Source organism: Neolamprologus multifasciatus, chromosome 6 (assembly GCF_963576455.1).
Source record: "Neolamprologus multifasciatus chromosome 6, fNeoMul1.2, whole genome shotgun sequence".
Taxonomy (NCBI): Eukaryota; Metazoa; Chordata; class Actinopteri; order Cichliformes; family Cichlidae; genus Neolamprologus; species Neolamprologus multifasciatus.
Genome location: NC_140444.1, coordinates 12,456,115 through 12,478,172, shown reverse-complemented (window position 1 = coordinate 12,478,172; position 22,058 = coordinate 12,456,115). Strand labels below are relative to the sequence as shown.

Below are 22,058 nucleotides of genomic sequence, written 5' to 3'. Positions count from 1 at the left end.
ATAGCAAGCAAAGCATCACCTTCACCAAACCAGATAAAAGCATTGATCAAAAAGTTGTAGGTTCCTCCACATATATCCCAGGTTCTGGACTGCTTCCAGCACAAATTCTGTTTAATAAAGATTGCTTTGTAAATGTAAACATTAGCCGGGCTGGAAGCAACCCACGAATGGTTGAGAAAATGTCACTGATGGGGAAATCAGTGACATTTTTAAAGGTAATTCAGTGGAACTCAAGGATATATTTTACCCCAAACCAGAACTTTTTGTTGAACCTAATCAAGTAGTTTTCAGGACATGAACCTAACCAGAGTTAAACCAAAAGTGAAAAACAAAACAAATCAGCGAATGAAGAAAAAATCCAAGCTTGGGAAACAAGCCATGGTGACCTGCCAACAAATCTACAACTTGCGCTGTCATTAACACTCCATACAACTAATGTGGACTTTCTAGGTCACTCAAATAAAACTTTAATCTCATGCTGGCCAATATTAGTGCCACTAGTGCATGCACATTGCACATTACAGGAAGAAGCAGATGGCATCAGACAAAATTACTCAGAGAACTAGCATTGGACAGTCTGACACAGCTCTAGTGTTCAGACATTAATACACTGAAGATTGTGATGTGAATATATAACTTCTGTTTCTTCTAGACTAGACTAAATGGACACGTGTACAAGATGCCTGAGATTCCTGAGTCTTTTCCTGAACTCTGTGACATGAAGTAAAGTATTCCTTAATGATTTCAAATTAAAATGTTTGCACAGTGTGAAATGTTTGTTCGTGACAAACATTATTTCATACCATTATTGATGTATTCAACATCTTACCCACTGTTTATGTAAAGTGATAGAAATAATTATAAATAATGCTGAATTTATAAGTTGCTCACTTACAAAGAAAGCGATAGTGTCTAATTTTTCATTTTAATGGTGAGAGACAGATTATCAACCCAAAATGCAGAAAAATCTCCAAAAAGGAGTTGGAAAATCTAGAACTATAAAACTATAAAAAATCTTGCTCCAGGGGGTGAGCATGATCATGAGAAAGGTGGTGGATCAACCTGAAACTACATGGGAAGAACTTGTTAGTGATCTGAAGACAGAACACCATGTAAGACTCTTGCCATAAATGACTTAAATCTTTCACCACATGTAGAGGCATGTCCTAAGTTTGTTAGTGAACATCTAAATGATTCAGAATTGGCAGAAAATGATAGGGCTCAGCTCAACGAGCCGTGTTTGGAGTATGAAATCTGCTGAGTATAACCCAAAGTGCACCAACCCGACAGTCAAGCAGCAGTTAAAACTTTATACGTTGGGTTTTTTTGGGGTTTTTTATTCTAAGCGTACACGATGACTTCACTCCACTGAGGGTTTTGGTTAATATTCTGTCTCTATCCATTAAAATGAACCTACAATAAAAGTTACAGGCTTTTCATGTTTTTTGTAAGTGGGCACACACATCAAATAATTACTCTCACATATCTGCCCATTTATCCACTATTTTCTTTATCCACCCCCAGCCTGACACAGTTGTCAGATATGTCTGAAAACGAAGATGTGTTGCTCAAGTTTTTTGTGAGTTTGCCACAACTGAAACAGGTCACATCTGATAAAGAAGAGTTGGTCAACAGTATACTGGACATGGCCAGTAAGTTCCTCCCCTGTTCTCGTAGATGGTCTTGCGAGTCATAGGAAAGTGAAGCTCTAATTTAAGTTGGTGTCAATGTGTTTTTGCAGAGAAAAATCTTCAAATGGAGCCACATCTGGAAGGAAAAAGACAAGAGATGCTCTACAAGGTCAGTTCATACGTAATTCCTCTTTGTTTCATAATCAAGTCAAGTTAGTGTATTTATAAGCACATTTTAAAAAATGCAGTTTGACCAAAGTGCTGTACTAACTGAAAAATAGAAAAGTAATAAATATATACATCAATATAGAAAAATAGAAGATAAGCCACAAAAGCAAAACAACTCAGTCACCGTAAAAAGCTAGGGATTAAAGAGGTGTGTTCAGACAGGTTTTAAAAATGTTAGAGAGGTCAGAATTTGAAAAGGCAGACGGTTTCAGAGTTTAGGCACAGTAACTGCAAAGGCCCGGTCTCCTCTCTGTGTCATACACACATGGCTCACATATTCGTTCATGCCATTGTCCTGCTGCTCATTATGTGTTTTTGTCTCTTGTGCTAACAGTATGAACAGCTGACTCAGATGAAATCAGCTTTTGAAACAAAGATGCAGAGACAGCACGAACTCAGTGAGGTAAATGGCCACACCAGCACACTCTGGTTTTACACGTAATACATGTTTAGTTCAAATACACATCTTGAAATGAGAGTTTGGACATTTTCATATGTTTATTCCAATAGTGATTTATCATTTTGTTGATTAAAACTGAGCTTGGGTTGTTTAATATACTGTGTAACTTGTGAATTGTATAACTGTGTAATTGTAGTACTCTTTGTTACTTAACCCTCCTGTTATGTTGCAGGTCAGATTGACCCAGAACAGAATAGATGTCACATGTCATCTGCATCACTACAGAAAACGAAAAAAATCCAAATTATAAAATAAAATTGTAAAATAATCAATGCCAGTGTTTCTGACACTTTTGGATGAGTAAATTTGCCCCGGGTCAAATTAACCCAGGAGCATAATTGGTGTTCCTGGAAACCAACATAACAGGAGGGTTAAGCTAAGCTCGATTGACTGCTTAGTTTCCAGAAAACCAAGCACAAAAAGAAAAAGTAAAATATAAGATACAGACTTAATTGGTGACTACATGTTGGTCTGCTACAGTTGTGGTCAGAGGTTTATATACACTCATCAATGACGTGAACGTTGTGGTGATTTTTTGGCTTTTAATGGACTTTTCCAGGGTTTAATGATTGCACAGCATATATCTTTATTCACTTTTAATAGCAAGTATTGGGTGCATAAGTTTGAATTTCTTTTGAATTTTCTTTAATCCACACAGGGTCAAAAGTATACACTAAAGGCTCAAATATATACATACAGTTACTTTAATCTTTCAGCAGGTTATCCTGAAGATTTTACATTGTCTTTTTACTTGACTTGGCCAATACAAGGTCCCTTCACCAGCAGAAAAAAGGATTTGTTTAATAGCACTCATTAGATTGAGCAATACTCTAAAGAAGAGCTTATATATATATCAACCCAGACATGTTTGCCTGTAAACACTCTTTGATCATTTTGTATTTCATTTATGTTTTGTCTTTGTTTTTTTATTTTACTCCCTACCAGAGTTGCAGTCTAAGCACTCTACAGGCTCGGTTAAAAGTCGCAGCTCACCAGGCAGAGGAGGAGTCTGAGGAGACGGCTGAAAACTTCCTGGAAGGACGCATTGACATTGACGAATTCCTGAACAGCTTCATGGAAAAAAGAACAGTGAGATGCTAACAACAACAAGAATGACAAAAAAACATTTATACCTAGAATTGGCCAGGAGTCATTTTTATGCTGTTTTTTTAATTCATGTTTCATTCATGTTTTGTTATATGAGTCAGAGTTAGCTGGGTTTGATTGAATGATACATAAAAAGAGGACTGGAGTTGGAAAAAAAAATCCTTTTTTTTTTTAGTTTTGAATGGGATGCAAACAGGGTGTCAAACCTGTAAGGAACTGGAGAGAGGCTGATGACGGTCATGATAATGACAAATCTATCATGCAAAGCCTACCCGCTGTGTTGACCCCTTGTGGCAAGGGAAAGCTGAAAGTAGCTTCTTTTATTTGTTATCATTGAAGTAATTTAAAAAAACTTATTCAAGAAGTGAAATCTTTGCTTTTGTTGATACTGTTGCATCCGTGGGTAAAAATGATGCTGCGTGGCTGTTCTAGTGTTACATGTTGGCTTTTTTTAACCTTTTAAAAACTGAACCATGAAGTAATTGACAGAGATTTTTTAATTGTTTAAAAATAGAGGTTTTATTGAACCTCCTGACACTTTTATAAAAATGTTAGTTTTAATTTGTGCCATATTTACTGCATTTGGCTCTATTGTAATTTATTGTAAATTATTGTTAGGTGTGAATGTTATAGGAAGTACTGCACTTAACATTTTAAGGGGAAACTTCAGGTGACTTTGGTTTTGTTTTCCAGCTTTGCCACAGCAGAAGAGCCAAAGAAGAGAAGCTGCAACAGTCCATCAACACACATGGCCCGTTTCCTACCAGTCACTAGATCACAAGGTAGAAGAATCACAGCACAGCACACATTACTAAGTCGCATTGCAGTCACATGTCTGTTTAAAGGGTAAAAATGCTGGTTCTCGACTTTTACAATGACTGTAATAACCTTTCCTCTTTTTTTTGGAAAGAAAAAAAAGGAAATTGTATTTTTCATTCTCATTTATTCATTCTGCTTCTCTCACCATTTCTTTGGTCCTCAGATTCAGTGTTTCTCAGCCAACTGCTGCCAAGTAAAAGGAAAAAGGTATTACAGGGGCCGAAAAGCACACTGGGCACTCATCAGTTTGGAGAAACATGAAGATTTTGATTGCAATGCTGGGCTAAAACAAGAAGTCTATGGTGTCCAGATCCAAGCTTAAAAAACAACAAACAACACAACAAAACAAAGCAAAACACAAAAAAGCAGTTAAAGTTGGATCTTGTGAGAGTAACGTTGAGTCACCACAGGAGGCCAAACCTTGGAGGATGAGTGGCACATGCCTAGATGCTCCAGACACATTACTATGGATTCATCACATTGTGGATACTTTTATTGCACTTTTTTTTCCAGTTTTGACATGGCAGTGATTACAACAAGCTTTGTTTTCTCTTTAGATTTATGTCACGTTGCTCATAAAATCTTGCCTGTTCTTAATCAGGAAGGTTGGAGATGTGAAGAAATTTGGAAGAAAGTACAAGTTGTGTAGTACAGTGCCCCTAATCTTCCATTTTCTTTGCTGTGGGCTAGTTAGTATCACTTAAAAAGTTATTCTGAAATATTGGTGTCTGTACCATACATCTCTGAGATCAGTCCTTGCTTAATCATCCCATTACACTTTACGGAGATGTTGTGCAGCCAATGCACTTTCAGCGATAATTTGTCCAAGACAGCCATGACTGTCAGTGAGTAAAACAAAGAAAAGAAGCAAGGACTCAACAGTTCGGTCAGGAGACATTTAATTGGGCTGTTAAAATTTAACTATGTGTTTTCAAAGTGGAAAGTGGTTGATTGTTAATCAAGCTGTCAGTTTGAAGAAATCCTAAACACAGCCTGAATATCATTACATAAACATTCATAGTTAAGGTTTCAGATTTTCTATCAGTACTCTGATAATCCCTCAATTCATGTACTGTAAGTTGTAATACATTTGTTTCCAATTCAAAGTTAACGTGAACCAAGCAGACCACATAACATACTGTAAGAGCTGTTTCAGTTGTTAGTTCCTGTATTGTAATTCTGCTTATTGAGGGTCACGTGTTAAAACCAATGCTAACACGATTAGCATTTGTGGTTCTTGTTTTTAGCACTGAAAGCAAATATTTTTCCGCTCAGAGGGCGGGTTAAACTACATTAACTCAAATCTGAATACTTCAGTCCCTCTTTTGCTTTTTACATTGATTTAAAAAAAAAAATTTCTTGATGTAAACATACTGACCACCACTTTTCCCTTATATGCACAGATCGCCTGAGAAACTGTTTTCTGACACCTGAAACCTCAAACTTGAAATTTCTGCTGAAAAGCCTCAGAAGATGTGGGATAATGTTGAGGAATATTAGTTTAAATGCTGCAGTAAAACTCAATGACATTGGATACTGTATTTAAATAATGTTAATAATAGGCTATATTGTAATCAAAGACTCGAGACACCTTGTATTATATGTTCTTATTTAATTTGTTAGAGTAATAAAGCATTTAGAATAAATTCTGTGATTACATTCTTTTTAACATACCAGCATTGCCTGAAAGCCAGAGGTTCTCAGGGTATCCTTGGGCTGCATGATGTCAGTAAGGTGTCTGACCATGATGTGGAATTTGTTCAATGAACGTACAGAGAAATCCCCAACAATCAAATTATCACTAAGTGAACAGCATCTCGGTAATACTGGGAAGGAAAAACTTGTTATGAACAGGAAGACACCTTTGGCAGAACCAGGCTCAGGAAGAGGCAGCTATCTGTCGTGACGAGTTGCGGGTGATGGGAGGAAGACGGGACAAAAAAACACACTCTGGAAGAGAGCCAAGTAATAATAAATAATGATTAAATCCAGAGTGGTGTGTAAGCTCAGAGAGTGAAGAAACACTCAGTGCTCTGTAGGAAGCCCTCAGCAGCCTAAGCCTATGGTGGTGTAACTAAAGAAGGATTCAGGGTAACTTGAGCCAGCCTATACTTTATAAAATTCAATTTACACTAAAGATTATACGGTGTAATTTTTTCATGGCATTACCATAAAGCACAACACTGCTACCGTATATATTGTGGTGACGTGCAGTACTGTACACACAAAACATTAAAGCTCAGTACCTATATGCACTTTCACCATTGGAAAATTTGCTTACATTATTATCTGTATGAAACTAAACACAATTTTTTAAACATGAATCTTTTTGTTGCTTTGTTTGGTATCACTGGCCTGTGGGTTGCTTTTGCCTGCTGTGGATATCATCTTCATCAGTAAACAGTTTAAGAACAGCACACATCTCTCCACCACAGACTCTGTTCTCTCTGCAGTTTCCATGGCACCCAAGTGCATACGTCAAAGATGCAATCTCTCTGTCGACATGGCAACCTGGTAACGTTAAAACACGTCGATTAAATTAAAAAATGAATGAAAGAAAAGGGAGAGACTAGGAAAGAGGTGCCAGATAAAAGCTGAAAAACAGGTGCCAGTCAGAGGAGGTAAGCCTGAGCTAAAACACTAATAGTCTGCTTTTATTTTAGCTGTTACTTTATTTAGCAGTAGCTCCTGCTTTTCAATGAATGTGGTTTGTCTCTGTATTAATTATTTTGTGTATCTGGCTTTTCTTATGTGTATGTACCATATACTAAACCTATTCATTAAGAATTTTATGTGGGGCTGCCACTTTTATAATATTTGAAACTTAGAGGTTTTTAACATTTAACATGTTACGTATTGCTATTGTGAAAGTAAAGGGAATAATTTTAGTAATGTTAATTTGGTCATTGATATTGTGACAGCTCTAAAAAACAGGTCTGCAGGCTTGAATGAACAGAGGTGGCAGGGATGGCGTCCCGCAGTAGTTCCTCCACAGCAGCAGGTGGCAGTGATTCACCACAAAAACCTACAAAGACGAAGAGAACCCGGAGGAAAAGACGGAAGGCGCGCGCGGTAGGGGGTGAGTAGGTAAACATGTTTAAATGAAACTGGAAATAATTAAATTTTTTGTTTTTAAACATTAGAGCAACTGCAGAACTGGACAAGCAAATAACCGGGTCCATTAGCAATAACCGTTGATTGACAAAATCTCCATACTGCCGCAGATAGTTCAGTTAAAGTTGGCAAAATGTCTGGCTTTAACGTTACCTAGCATAACCTTTCTTAAAAGATTCAGTCATAGTTACAATATTTATATAGTTGATGTTAAAAGCTAGCATCAGTAGTTTTAGCGTAAGTTAGCCGTTCGGCAAAGAAGAGGAAACTGTTTCAGAAATGATGTTATTGTTGAGTTTGCAGGAGGGAATAGTTGTAGCATTTTAACTTAAAGAACATGCTAACAGTCCTCAGAGAAAGTGCTTATTTCACTTTTTATACACTTTATAACAGAAATACGAAAGTACTGTGAATTTGGTTTGAATAACAATTTGGCAGAAAGTCGGATCGGATGCTGGTCTTATTTAGTTTGCTATGTTTTGTTGTTGTTTGTTTGTTTGTTTTTATAGATGTCTACATGTGCCTTTTAGATGTTTTATAACTTCTTTTTGTGTCAGTGAAATAATAAGTGTCACTTTTTTCATCACATTCTTATTTATTTATCTATTTGTTTATTATTTACGTTTAGCCAGCACAAAAGTGATGTGGGATGATCATCTTTTTTGCCTGATTTACAGATATTTAACTATATATATAAAGACCACCTTTGCTCTGTACCAACAGACATGTCACGACAGATGGGAGAAAGCCATCGAAGGTTTCTTCAGACCATGATGGTCAGTGGAGTAATCGATGAGCAAGCTGCAAAGGCTCTTTATCAGTACTGCTGTGAAACGCACCACAGTAAGTAAATTCCTATACATGTGAACAACAATTGAATGAAAATTCAAAATGCACCTCATAGTGTATCTGGAGACTAGTGTAAAGTAGGGCAACAAAAAGTAGTATCACCCCCTTATTAATTATTAATAAATAATTTCTTATTTTCTTACACTAAGAGACTGTTACTATTGATTTACTGTTACACAAAAAAGCAACCTCATTACACTCGAAGGCAGTGTTACAAGACGCCTTGTACCAAAATTACTAACTAATTTCTGTCTGCAGACCCTGTGCAGATATATAAAATATTAAATAAGTTGTAAAATACAACTTATTTAATACAATAAGATGATGGTATATATGTATTTTAATATATGTTCCAATTAAAATCCTTCAGCCCAACCCTCCCCAAACATATAGACATTATAAAATATTTTTGTGTATATGCACTAGGGCTGTGCCATTTCATATTGTCTATTGTCCATTATATCATCAGAAATATTGTCACAACTTGCCTTTTAATACTGTGATATAATTTTGAGATTATATCACCTACCTTTAATGTGCACATTATGACACCAGAACCACAATGTGTCTTGTTTTGTTTTGTTTTTGTAGGAGACTAACAAACATTATTGTTCTTGTTTTTTTCTGCAGCACAGTATGCACCTGACAAGCTGGAAGATTTTATTGATACTATCAACTCAAGACTGCAGCCAATGTTCATGCAGATTAGGAAAGGGATGTCTGAAAATAACGGTCAGCAGTACTACGCCTTGGTTAGTGATTTAATGCTTGTATTGGTATTGGGTCTGCCTTGTCGGGCTGTTGTTTAGTATGTGTCCAAGCTGCAAAGACTTAACATATTTTAGGATCATATTAAAGGAAATACATTATTAATTAAAGTTTAACTTTAATCCCATCCAGGTGAACATGGCTGAAACTGACATCACCAGGATGTCGTCAGATTATGCCGACAATGAACTTGAGCTCTTCAGGAAAACAGTGAGTTAAATTCACAGTAAAATAACATGTTATAGATGCCTCCACTATAAATTTTGGTATTTGTCGGGGTGGGGTTTTAAGCCTCTGGTGGTATATTGATGTAAAACCCTGAAACCACATAACTTGTAGGTTGCAGTTCAGTGTAACAGTCTAATCAGACATTATCCATAAACAGTGGTCAACATTATTTTTTTGTTCAAAAGATCATGTAGGAAGTCATGAATAGATTACTACACACAGATTTGTGTGACTGTGGCTCTTGAGGTAGAACATCAATCATTTAGAAGACTGTGGTTGTGATTCCTGTCCATATGTTAGTTTCCTTGGGCAAGAGTATTGAACCCCAAATTCTGGTGTGTGTTAAATTGACAGTCGTTAACCCTGTAAAGCCCAAACCATGAAAATTCAAAATTTTGGAAAATGGAGTGTTGAGAAAGAAGTTTAAAGAAGTTTAGTATCATATTTGCTACATCAGGAATTCCTAAACATATCATGTAAAACACACAGAAGAAATGGTATGAATGTGTGTGAATGGGTGAATGTGGCTTGTAGTAAAACTAATGTTCTGATCAACTTGAATTGTGCTCATTCAGTTGGACCTCATCGTGTGCTCTGAGAATGGCAAGGCTTCCTCTACTGATATTCTGAACAGCACAGACTCCATGACCACCAGAAAGATGAAGAAGAGCGAAACGGAGCACCTGTTGAGCCGCTTAGTGCACGACAAATGGCTCAGTGAGGTAAAATACACCGTCTCTAGTAGGATTTCACAATTCTGATTATTGATTTCCCACAAACTACTTCCTCTTTTTTGTGAACGGATTAATAAAATGATTTCAGTTCTTCAAGTACTTGCCTTCCTATTAACCATATTTAAAATGGGAATGCAGCAGGAGGAGGTCATACAGCTTATTAAGGTTAAATATAATTACTCCATTTATGTTTATCATTCCCATACTGCTTCCTTTATTAATAAGGCATAGTATAAAATGTCATTAATTATGGTTTTCAGTTTTAAAAAAATTTATTATACAAATAAAATGACATTTATTTAGACAATCCTTCTCATTTACAGCTTACAAAACAAGATTTCTTTGTTTCAATGATGACAAAAATATAATAATAATAATAGCATTTTGGGTATGGGTTTCAGTATGCTAGTATCATTTTAACTTCAAAATATACATAAACATTAGGTCCTTCTATTTAAAATAAATGTTTTTGTTTGTAGTTGTGCAGTTAAAATATTTTGTGCAGAAGCACTCACATTGAGGCTTCTGGCCATACTAACTCTTGTATTTCTGTTAATCAGTGTTCAGTGCAAAACTTCACAATGTAGCAGTAAGTGGAAAAGTGCAATGAAATCAAAGCCTATAATGTCAAATATATACATATATAACTCACCACTTGTTATAGTTCTTGTTTTTCTGTAAGTGTGTAATTGCGTGCTATTTGTTACCCTAGAAACGGGGCGAATACACCTTGTCCACCCGGTGTATCATAGAGATGGAGCCTTATATTCGCACAATGTATCAAGACCATGTCAAAGTGTGCCACATCTGTCGTAACATCGCTTTCCAGGTAAATGTTTCCCTTTTTACACTTAGTAATATCACCCTCGTACCCGCTTGAATTTAGGCACTGATGATCACTATAAACTGTAAACATTAGGCTGGTGTGGTTATATTACCTCAACTTTAAAAATATAAATTTTTATCTTTAAAATGAACAATGGAGATGACTAGCATGCATATACAATTTATAATTTATACTACAATTACTACAAATTATTGTTCATATTATATTCATTTGCTGTTGAGAAAATTGATCTTGAGAGAGAATTGAAGTAAATATCATCTGTAATGTTGACTGCCTACCGTATTGGACACAACTGCTTGATAAAGCATATCTAATCAGCCATCCAAATTGCAGAAACTCATATAAACGTGCTGAAATCCCAAGTGTCAGCTGGAGAAGGACGGGGACTGAGGTCTCTTTAAATGTGGCATTGTTGATTTGAATATTTCAGAAATGGTTTTCACATAAAGCATTTTTTAGAGTTTATAGAGAATGCTCAGTGAAAGAAGAAAGCCATCTTGAGAGTGCTAACTAATTGACGTTGTCTTGTTGATGCCAGAGCTCAAAGAGTAATGTCAGAAGGGTTTGAGCTGATAGAAACAGTAATACAATCATTGTCTGGTCTGATGAGTTTCAGATGATAGGAACATAATTTGAGATAAAAAGCATAAAAGCATGGCTCCACCCTGCCTTGTGGGTGGTAGGCACATGACTGATGTAATGGAGTACACTTTAGGCCTCTTAGTGTAATCTGAGCACCACTTAAACACCACAGCCTGTTGATTCATGTTGTTGACTGTATTCCTCCTTTAATGGCAAGTGTTTTAATCGGCTAATGGGCATTTTTGACTGAATAACACACCATAAAGAGCATAAGACCAGTTTCTTTACTGTGCTAATGAGTTCACAGTATTTAAGTGGCCTCTACCACGCCAGAACCCGGGAGCAGTAGAAATAGAGACTAGCATAATGAAGATGCAGCCCACATAAGTGAATCATCTGGGACCAGTATGGACCAAAATCTTTGAGGAATGTTTTTAATTGAGAAACATTTAAGATAAAGGATAGTCCAACCTGATATGTGTTAAATGTATCCAAAAAAGGACCAGTTACTGTAATGTGTCACCAGCATTATTTGTTTGCTTACAGTATTTGATCTGAATGATTTTTTTTTTTTGTCTCTCTTGTTTTTTCAGTGCCAAATCTGTGAGAATCCTACATGTGGCATAAAAATACACAACCCATGTGTGGCCAGATACTTCAAAGGCAAATCGGAGCCACGTTGTCCTTCTTGTGATGACTTCTGGCCACACGAAATCCCTGGTATATGTTGTTTATTCTCAAATGCTGTTTCTGGACACGTTACACCTCCAGTAGTTAGAGACTCCCAAACTTTGGTGCACATTTGATCGGCTTCAACTGGAACTGTGAATGATAAAAATAGAAATGAGTGCAAAAAAGATGTGTGATTGCCGTTTTATAATTATTATATATTTAAACATATATTCAAATGGAAGGTGAATAGAACAACATAACAAACTCATGTTCTTTGTTCTTTTTATTACAGAAGTGAAACGTCCTCATTCACAATCCAGGAGATGAAGGCTTCATCAATAGTCTTTCTTAATGGTTTATTAATATAATATAAATGTCTTTATTGTGTTTGCTTTTATACATAAAAAATAAAAGATTGTTTCAATAGTGTAGTATTTGTATTGCATTTTACAAATATCTACCCCCGCCCCTCTAACAAAACAAGTTTCTCATTGTGAAAATTTTTTTTCTGTCTAGATATATATTCACATTTTCTGTTCCACTAGAAGATAAGTTAAGAGAATAATGTCATTCTAAGACATAAAAGATTTTTATGAGACAGTAATGGCCGATTTTAACTAACATGTGATGGAGATTTGAAAATTAGTTTTGCTGTACAACATACACGAGTATCTGATTCGCTGACGATAATGACATAAATCCATCTTAAAATGTGTCTCACTGTGTTCACAATAAGAAAGAAAGTTTTCACTGATCAGTGGCTCCTCAGTGGTTGAGAAGAAATTAAGGCGATGTCTTTCTTTCAAACCTTTATCAACTTTCCTAAACCCCCTTTTTAAGTCTGTAGCATACAAACTGTTAAACTGAAAGATGTAAGAAACAACAATAACCATTGTTACTTTATCTTGTCCCCAACAAATTACATAATGCATTTCAGTAATGATTTTTAATTTAAATGTTTCATCACGATCTTGTGTGTTTTTTAAGTGCTCCTTTAAATTTTGGAGCAGTGAACAATATGGCAAGAAATATAAAAAAAAATACACAAAGAAATTAAGCAGAAATTTGAAAGTTAAAATGGGAAGCTCAATGAATAAAAATAATGTAATAAGGAGCACAGTACTTAAAAATCTAAACAGAATAAATACAAGTCCTGTAGTAAAAAGCCTGAAAGATTTCCTGAATCATTATAATTATTATTGTTGATTTCATGCAGTAAGGAGGGTAAATCTTTTTTGCCATTATGCATTGATACATGACTTATATGTTCCAGTTCTGACAGGATACAATACTTGTTTGAGACAGTGGGTCATATGAAATAAGACTTTGTGACAGATGGTCTTTGATTCATTGAATAAGTCTATAATTAAAAAACATCATGCTACTGCCACATATAATAATCAGCAGTTTCATTCTCTCATACAGACTGATTTGGTTCAGGATAAATTTGCTATTTTAAAGTATATTTGCCTGAGAGGAGCCCTTCTCTAGTATCTTCAGGGAGACAATGAACCAGATAGCTTTTCTAAACCACGGGTAGAAAAAAGCATATATCAGTGGATTCAGACAAGAATTGAAGTACAGCATCCAGGAAACAATAGCCCAAGATGAAGCACTGTTTGAAATGTCCTGCCCTGCAAGAGAGGGATAGTAATACGGACAGAAACTCATCAAAAACACAAATATCACAACGCCAAGAGTCCTGGCTGCCTTTTTCTCTGATTTCTTTGCGGTGATTTTTACTGTACCAGCTGCAGCAGCTGTAATATGAGACCGCATGGCATGAGCCTGAGACACCGCTACAACAAATACTCTCATGTACAGAATGGTAATGACTGAGCAAGGGCAGATGAAAGTAAAGACAAGGTCGATGGCTCCAGAGACATAGTTAATCACCACCAAACACTGACCGTGACAGGTGTTATGCCTGTCTGGCTGCCTGAGATGCTCCTTTAAGATCAGCCCGTTGTAGAGGAGCGAACAGGCCCAGCACAGAGTCACAGACAGCTCCGCTCTGCTGTGAGTGATTTTAGTGGGGTACTGCAGAGGATAACAAATAGCTACGTAGCGATCAATTGATATGAGCACCATGTTGCCCACAGAGGCTGAGGTGAGAGTGAAGCCGATAATGTAAGAAAAAGCACACATGAGATCTCCCAGCAGCCAGCAGGTTTCTATAAACCGTATTGTTTCCACCGGCATCACAAGCAGCCCGACCAAGAGGTCTGAGATGGCCAGAGAGAGCAGGAGGACATTGGTGGGCATGTGGAGCTGCCTGAAATGAGAGATGGATATGATAACCAGCACATTCAGAGCTACAGTTAGCACAGAGATGGACAACAACAGTGTATAGAGGAGGACAGCCTCAGGCTGAGGACGTGTTAAACCCCTGCAAGACAAATTCGCAAGCTCAGGGTAGCAGAGTTGAATTCTGTCCTGGCTGTCCATCATCCAGTATAAAGAAAGGATGATCTGCTGAGTTCAAGCAACCTGCTGACCCTGTGAGACATTGTACAGCTTATTTATCTCTGATGACACTCCCCCCTTCCAACTCCCAAGTCAACCTTTTCATCACTGTCTGCTAAGTAGTCCCTCCCCCTCTCTCTTCTTCCTCCTCTCTTGTTTTTTCCACCTTGCTCCTTTCTTCTCTCTCCCCCCTTTCATCACCCATTTGTATGATGCAAGATTCAAGTTTCTAAGTTCTGTGAAGTAGTTTCAAAGCAGATTAAAGTTTAAAGCCAAAGCATTCATAAGTCAGCAGTCACATCCTTCATTGCTGACAGATGTGTCTGTTTTGACAGTGTTTGACGTTGTGAGACTTGAGCTCCTGTTTAAGATGCATTTGACATTTTTTTCCAAGTATTTCAGATTAATCAAAAAGCAAGCATCATCTTTAAATAGAAAATCATTACTTTGTTACTTAATTTTTCCATACTACAAAAGGACATCCTCGTGTGCAGACATTGGGTTATTATTTACAGCTTAACACAATTAAGTCAGCATTATTTAATACATTTAAAACATTTTTATGACCATATATCCCATGTGAGGAATCAGTGTTTCAGGGGGATAACTAGAAATAATAATAAATCTAATAATCAAACAACTAGATTCATCCCTCCATGAATTTCATAGGTTTTTTTTCCCATGTCACTCAAATCATTTACTGATTCAAGTGGCTATTTCTAGGTTAGCAGTGTGAGCATATTGGCAACACTGACCTTGGTTACGTGTTTGTACGACAGGTTATATTTCCTTGAGTTGAATTTCTGCCACTAAAGTGGTTTATAGATTAAAGTCAAATCTCTTTGATCTAGTCATTAGAGCCTTGTAAATTTGCTGTTTATTTATTATTGGGAAAGAAGATATTTCTTAGCGTGTCAGAAGATCACTATATGAAATTTTGTCTGCAGCAAACTTTTCAGGGGATGCCGGTAGGTCAAATACTTTCAACAGTTCATTATGGGGAAAAGTGTTGGAGATGAATCCAAGTTTAAGGTTTGTGGCATTAGATCAGTGTTATGGAAGAAGATGAAGGGTAGAGGTTAATAATAGAGCAGTTAAACTTGGAGGTGTGAATTTTAAGCTCTGCGGCTGTTTTGATACCAATCAGCTAAATAAGAAGATGCTCTTACATTTTTAATTTGTATTTTTTTAAGGTCCATGAGAGATGATGGCCTTTTTTGTATTTTTTGCTTTATAATTCACTCAGTATTTTCAGTGGGTGCCTGGTCTGGACTGCAGACAAGCCAGATTAGCACTGGGACTCTTTTTTCACTGAGACATGCTGTAGTGTTTCTGGATCTTGTTTATATCTTTTTTTTCTTTGCATTGTAAAGTTTTACAAGGTTTTTCTATAGAAACACATCTGTGTTTAATGCAGTGCTGCTCGAGGGCTTGAAGATGAGTGCCATTCGATACTGTTTTGGGGCCTCATCTCGATTGGATTCATTTAACAATATTATGTACTGAAGATATGAAATTCTCATGGTCTACCTGGATGGTATTATTATTATTAAGATAGACTGCAGAAGCCTCAACTTTTGTTTCTTTGTCTCTTTATTTAGGCAGGGAACCGTACAACATGAGCTTTATGGAAACTTAAACGGACTGTAATAGTTTTGTTAGGAAAAGTTCAGTTTACTTGAGCCCTGTGGTTGTATGTCTGTATGTGGTTGTAGGCCTCAGTAACTGTTCAAATAGACATTTTACACATAAGCCATTCATTAATAAAACCACAAAACTAAGAGTAAAGATAGCTGGATTTGATTTTTGGTTTTCTGTATACTGGCACACTGTGACACTGTCATAACTGACTGGGATAAATGAATGATGCAAAGCCATTATTAGTCTCTGGAGTGAAATATGCTATTATAATATCAGAATGTATTGGTGCTGTTGTCATTTGCATAAAAGCATCAGTATTATGACCCCCCACCCCCTTTACTATTATATGGAGTCATCTGTAATCCCTTGATCGCTGGCTCTTTCTATGATGCAGATTCTCTTGGTTGCCATTATAATTATGTATAATTTTTCTGTTAGGTAAGGCTTTGAGCTCATGGGAAACGCTGATTGTAAAATATAACAAAACTCTCTATTCCTGTGGAAAATGGCATCAATTTTAGTCCCAGAAACTTCAGTCTCAGTTTTAGCTCACAGCTTGTCATGCACTGGTCCTGATCACTTGAAGTGTAATAATGCAGTTAATTCTCTATAATCACCTAAATTTTGTTTTTACTCATTTCTACTTTGCTAAAGTAATTCTGTATTTTTTATGTCTATCATATTATGTATGACATTAGTTCCTGTTTAATCACTTATTTGACTCCTTAATTCAGATACTGTGCATTCATGTGACATTTGGTTGCATCATGTGTTTTTGTTAAAGTTTGTTTATTAACACCTTTGCCTTAAATTCACTTGAGGTTTAATGTGATATCAGACACACAAGGTCTACAAGGTGTAAACTTGTCCCTCTGGCACACAACACCCCCGACAACTTTCACGTGTGTTTTTCTTTGTTGGAGCCGATGAGGAAACAATGGCTTGTGTCTCATACATAAAGGGAAAAATACAGTTTTGTGTACTTCTAATACTCTCCTAGTACTAATTTCTATAAAATGTCTAACGGCGTATCAAATACTTTAATTAAATAACTTACCATATTGAACCTTTCACTGATGCAGACGCGTTTATTTATTGTAGCCATCATAGTTTACAGTGAAAGTGCATTTATGGATGTTTAAGCAGGATTCTTGTCACAGGTTGTTTTCATTACTATTTTAGTATTTACATACACTGACACTTCTATTACTGCATTTCTTATCTTTCTGATACATCCTTTAAATACATAATCCATAAACCAAAGAAAGTCTGGCTTAAAAGACAGATGAGAAAAACAATGTTTTCTTACTATGCACCTTGGACATGGAATAAATTACAGAACCCAGATTTAAACATATATCTATTGGTCAATTTGAAAGCATCATAAGGAAGTGAAAAAGTGAATGTTTTTCTTGAGAAACCATAAATGCTTAATATTATGGGCATGTGTGTATAGTGTATTATGTTGTACATCTTATATTTTAGGGCAGCATGCTGTTGCGGTGGTTAGCACTGTTGCCTCACAGGACAATGCTCCTAAGTTTAAATCCAGGGCCTTTCTGTGTAGATGTTCTCCCTCCGTTTGCGTGGGTTCTCTGCAAATTCTCTCTGGTTACTCCGGGTTCCTCCCACAGTCCAAAGACATGCAGTTAGTGGGGATAGGTTAACTGGTGGTTTTGCCCATAGGTATAAATGTGAGTGTGAATGATGGTTGTCTGTCTCTCTGTGATGGCCCTGCGTCAGCCTGGTGACCTGTCCAGGTTGTCTCACCCTGTGGTAGCTGGGATAGGATCCTGCCGGGGGTGTCAGCAGCTAAATCGCTTTAACATAGCATTAAAAATGTCATGTTATGCTAATTATGGGGTTACAGGACTTTTGAAGAGCTTTGCAGGGGCAAAGAGATTAGAAAAAAACTACTGACCTGGTTCATTTTTGTGTTGATCAATGAGCTGTCCCTGTAAATTAAAATAAATTAAAAGCACACATTTTGGGGGATAAATTTACACTAAGTTTCATGTTTTAAATAAACATGATTAGACATTAAGCATGTGTCTTATATGACTGTTTTAAAGCACAGTGAGTGACTGCAAAGGGTTTTAAGAACTCTCAATAAAGTTGTGCTTTGCCTAACAGCACCAAGCCTTTGCTTAGAAATGGTTAAATCGCTGTTACACCTTTTATGAATTTTCCATATCTGCATGAAAACTGAAAATGGTTCAAACAACATAAGGCGAACTCTAATTGAATTAGTTTTAATTCTTTAGACTTTAGCCTTCTTTGATCTCATTTGAAACAGTAAGTTATTATCTGATTTAACAACATTTTATCAGACTGACATAGAGCTGTGATGTCTTGGGGAAAAAAAGTACCTCGATGCCCTAGTGCTTTGAAAAATATTTCCGTTGTTAAAAACTAGTGTGTTCTCACAAAGAAGTATATTCTAAATGGTCAGTTCAGCTTAAAGAACATATGTGGTTTAATTAATAACTTAAAAATTTACAGAAGAATAGCTTAAAAGGACAGCTACGATGGGCATCATTTTTTAAAAGTCTGGTAAAATAAAGTAAATCTGTAAGATTAATTTGAGGTTGATAAATTGTTGTTCAAAAGTGAACAACTGCTGTCTGAATTATTGCTCCAAAAGAGATTTTACATCTCGCTGAATTTTACAGTTTAGAGCAAAGACTTCGGTCCCATCAGTCAGATCATTTCTGTCACTGAAGTGATGCTGCCATCTGTTGATAATGAACACCAACTGTCTCAGTAATACATCATACTGTACTTACTGAGTGCTTAAACTGCTGGGGCTCATTTTGTTTGATTTATCGGTGCTTAAAAAAAAGAAAGAACAAACAGTCTTTGTCTCATTGGTCTTTGCCTCTACGTTACTGTGAGGTGATGACTCTGACACTAGATGGCCCTGTTGGTAAATGATCTGTAACCAAACTGCTCTCATCTATTAACTTAACAGTTTACTGCACTGTCCTCCCCGAGATTACTTCTTGCAAATGATACTGAACATACTTTTTTTTTCTGTTGTAAGAACACAAAATGTAAACTAAGTTGTAGTAATGTCATTATTGTTCAGTTTGACAACTTAGACAACCTAATGCACATATCTGTTGGAAGAACAGAAAACATGACATTGGTCTTACTAGCTTTTATACGTTTGGAGATTGCATTTTAAATCATGACACTTTTTTGTTTTTCTTTTGTTTTCGCTCCCTCTTTTTACAATATATTACAATATATTATTATTATATATCCTGAGAATAAGTTTGCAGTATCTCCTGATTATAGACTATTAAACTATTTGTTATTATTTTATTATAAAACTTTGAATATGGCAATAATTACATTTATAGTCTGTTCTTGGGGAAAAAAAGGGTAAAAAATAAAATATTTGAAAATATATTTTCACTTACAAATTATTCATATTTCACTAATTTTTCCAGTATCAACAATACTGACACTCTAAATAGATTACAATTTCTATTTCAATATAACAAAATGTCTTAAATGTCAAAAGTCTTAATTTCTAAACAACGATAAAGAAGCACCAACTTAACAGTCCTGTTACTGTTGTTTAGGCATTTAACTAATGCTGTTATTCATAGTTCTGTGTTGGCTGTTGCAAAAGTCCCCATGTCCATCTAAAAGTAACACTAGCTTATAGTGCAGTGAAGTGGTAAGATTTTGCTACAGGACAGGAAGTGACTGCAGAGGAGGAATCATAGTTTAAGCAGTAGAGAGACAGATTGGCTATTTTAAGACTGCAAGGACCGATTTAACGGTTCTGTGGGAAGGCAGCGATGTTTGTTTCGGAAGGTGAGTTTTCAGTGAAGGGCGGACACCAGCAGTCAGGGTGGAGAAAACTAAAGTGTGCATAGCACTGAGAATTGTGTCTGCATGTTAATTAGTAAAAATGTATATATACTGATATATGAAACATTACATGCTGCGTGCAGTTTTAATGGCTGTAAGAATTCAATGGAAAAAGAAAGAAACACTGGTGAACACCAACATCACTGCTTTTTAAAATTCCAACCAATAAGTTTTCCAACTTATTGCGCTTTCTTTCGCAATATTTATTTCTTATTTTCCTCTTAAAAATCTTTACATGCCTGCTGTAAAAATACCAAATGTAAGGATATACTAATGATCATTTTAACTTTTATAATTCTTCTTGTTACGCTTGATTTTTGTTGGTATTGTTTTTGCTTGTTTTTGACAATTTAAAACTCAGCACCCAGTTCCAGTTATAAAAGTCAGAAACTCCTGCTAACATTATGTGAAAACTTGCATGATTAGTATTAATTCTAGTTGTTGTTGCTCCACTCTAGTTGTAAAACAAACTTAATTTTAAAGAAGGATGTATTGCTGATTTTCAACTTAAGATTTGTTATAATAAAAACTAACAAATGAAAACTACTGATTTTGTTATATTGTAGAAACTCATTTAAATTTCTTGATCATTTACAGCAACTGAGTCATACAATTTTGAATTCGTTTGATTTTGTGGAGTCTTCTCTTTTCGAACTACAAATGTTAAATCAATTTGCCAGTTGGAGCCACTTTAAATCTAATCACTTGTATTAATAGAGAACTATAGAAATTTTTTACCTTTTTTTTTTTTTTTTTACACATCAGTGACTGTATACAAACAGAGCCTCATTAACACGCCTGGTTTGTCACATTTTTTCCTCCATAGACTTTATCCTAAACAATTCTCATTTTAATTATGTTGACCCAGACTCTGTGAATCTTCTACACTGACAACAAAACCAGCGCAGGCCGGCAGTCTGCCTCTCACACTGTGAGGATGACACCTCCATCTCCTCATAGAGGAACTAGTCCAGGATCCACTTTGATGTCCCTCTGCCTGAAAGGAAAGGTCAAAATAATAAATGTAGACCCAATTGATGGGTTGGCAGGGGGGCATGGGGGTTCAGCACTCATTTTTGGACGAGTGCTCCCTTTAAGAGGTAATGAATTCATACAGTCAGACATAGCCAAAGAAGAAAACAGCATGAGTCCCCTTTCCATGAAAAGGTTTATCTAAATTTGCAGACAAGCATGGCTTCTTCTTCCCACTAATGCATCACTTTCTTATTTCACTCTCATCACATACACATGTATGATTGAATACTTTTTTTCCGCTAGACTTTACTGAGAGTTACTGAGAGAATTAAACTAGGTGACCAAGCACCAATCAAAAAACAAACAAACAAAAAAACCAAACAAAAAACCTCAGTTAGCATCTCTAAATGACTCTCCCTCACGGCAATACACATTTGATTCAAGAGTTTATATTAAAAAAACCCATAACAACAAAGAATAAAAGAAAAAAGAAACAGAAATAAGCTAAAGCTTAAATATGCCTTTGAAGACTCTGCAGGTCACCTGGGTCATGGGATATGTGTTAGTGGGTCAGAGACAACTGGGCTATGTCTGCAGGTCTTTAACCTTTTGCCCATCATTACTAAGTTATGTTTTCAAGACCTTTACTTCCAATTCTTTTGAAGATCAAAGATGCTATAAAGTTCAGGCCCAGTTACAGGTATGTAGATAAAATAATACATTTAGCTAAACATATACATCAGTTTAAAAATACTCACATGAAAGCAAAATCACTCAATTAATATGGAGGTAAAATGTACTAAAATGTACTAAAATATCAACAATAAAACTGGTTTTGCACAACGTTCCGTTTTTACAGTTCGTATTTTAAATATGAACTGCTTTATAGGGCTCTTTTTAAATGTGTAGTTACATTTAAGTTGGTTTAAGTAGGTTTTTTTTCCAGTGTAAAATCTTAATCTGTCTGAATCCCACTATGTAGCACTTTTTAAGCACTTGGTTTGAAACACACTTATTTAAGTTGTGAGAAGATGTAAAGCGTATTAATGTCT

The 22,058-nt window shown here is 36.0% G+C and overlaps 3 protein-coding genes across 7 annotated transcripts in view; 2 read left to right on the top strand and 1 right to left on the bottom strand.

Moving 5' to 3' along the window:
- The window catches only part of vps37a (VPS37A subunit of ESCRT-I), a 30,925-nt gene extending 25,034 nt beyond the window's left edge, over positions 1 to 5,891 (top strand). The window contains exons 7-13 of the mRNA XM_085162565.1: positions 653 to 723; positions 1,525 to 1,652; positions 1,742 to 1,800; positions 2,194 to 2,262; positions 3,265 to 3,408; positions 4,120 to 4,208; positions 4,409 to 5,891. Coding sequence (XP_085018691.1) covers positions 653 to 723; positions 1,525 to 1,652; positions 1,742 to 1,800; positions 2,194 to 2,262; positions 3,265 to 3,408; positions 4,120 to 4,200 — 552 coding nt within the window. The 3' untranslated portion in view covers positions 4,201 to 4,208; positions 4,409 to 5,891. The remainder of the gene's footprint in view (positions 1 to 652; positions 724 to 1,524; positions 1,653 to 1,741; positions 1,801 to 2,193; positions 2,263 to 3,264; positions 3,409 to 4,119; positions 4,209 to 4,408) is intronic.
- Positions 5,892 to 6,580: 689 nt separating this feature from the next.
- Positions 6,581 to 12,463, top strand: nsmce1 (NSE1 component of SMC5/6 complex). 5 transcript variants are annotated; one of them, XM_085162568.1, is made up of 9 exons: positions 6,593 to 6,866; positions 7,180 to 7,324; positions 8,083 to 8,202; positions 8,839 to 8,960; positions 9,109 to 9,186; positions 9,780 to 9,926; positions 10,651 to 10,767; positions 11,961 to 12,087; positions 12,332 to 12,463. In XM_085162568.1, the coding sequence occupies exons 2-9, from the start codon at positions 7,213 to 7,215 to the stop codon at positions 12,364 to 12,366; spliced, it is 858 nt and encodes a 285-aa protein (XP_085018694.1). In that variant the 5' UTR covers positions 6,593 to 6,866; positions 7,180 to 7,212; the 3' UTR covers positions 12,367 to 12,463. The 5 variants fall into 5 exon arrangements, with proteins under 5 accessions (XP_085018695.1, XP_085018694.1, XP_085018693.1 ...); XM_085162567.1 differs by having other exon boundaries at positions 7,167 to 7,324; XM_085162569.1 differs by lacking the exons at positions 11,961 to 12,087; positions 12,332 to 12,463 and adding an exon at positions 11,668 to 11,921 and having other exon boundaries at positions 6,581 to 6,866; positions 7,167 to 7,324.
- Positions 12,464 to 13,022: 559 nt separating this feature from the next.
- Positions 13,023 to 14,653, bottom strand: LOC146516561 (trace amine-associated receptor 13c-like). Its single transcript, XM_085162566.1, has one exon. The coding sequence runs from the start codon at positions 14,488 to 14,490 to the stop codon at positions 13,495 to 13,497; it is 996 nt and encodes a 331-aa protein (XP_085018692.1). The 5' UTR covers positions 14,491 to 14,653; the 3' UTR covers positions 13,023 to 13,494.
- Between the last annotated feature and the right edge of the window lie 7,405 nt (positions 14,654 to 22,058).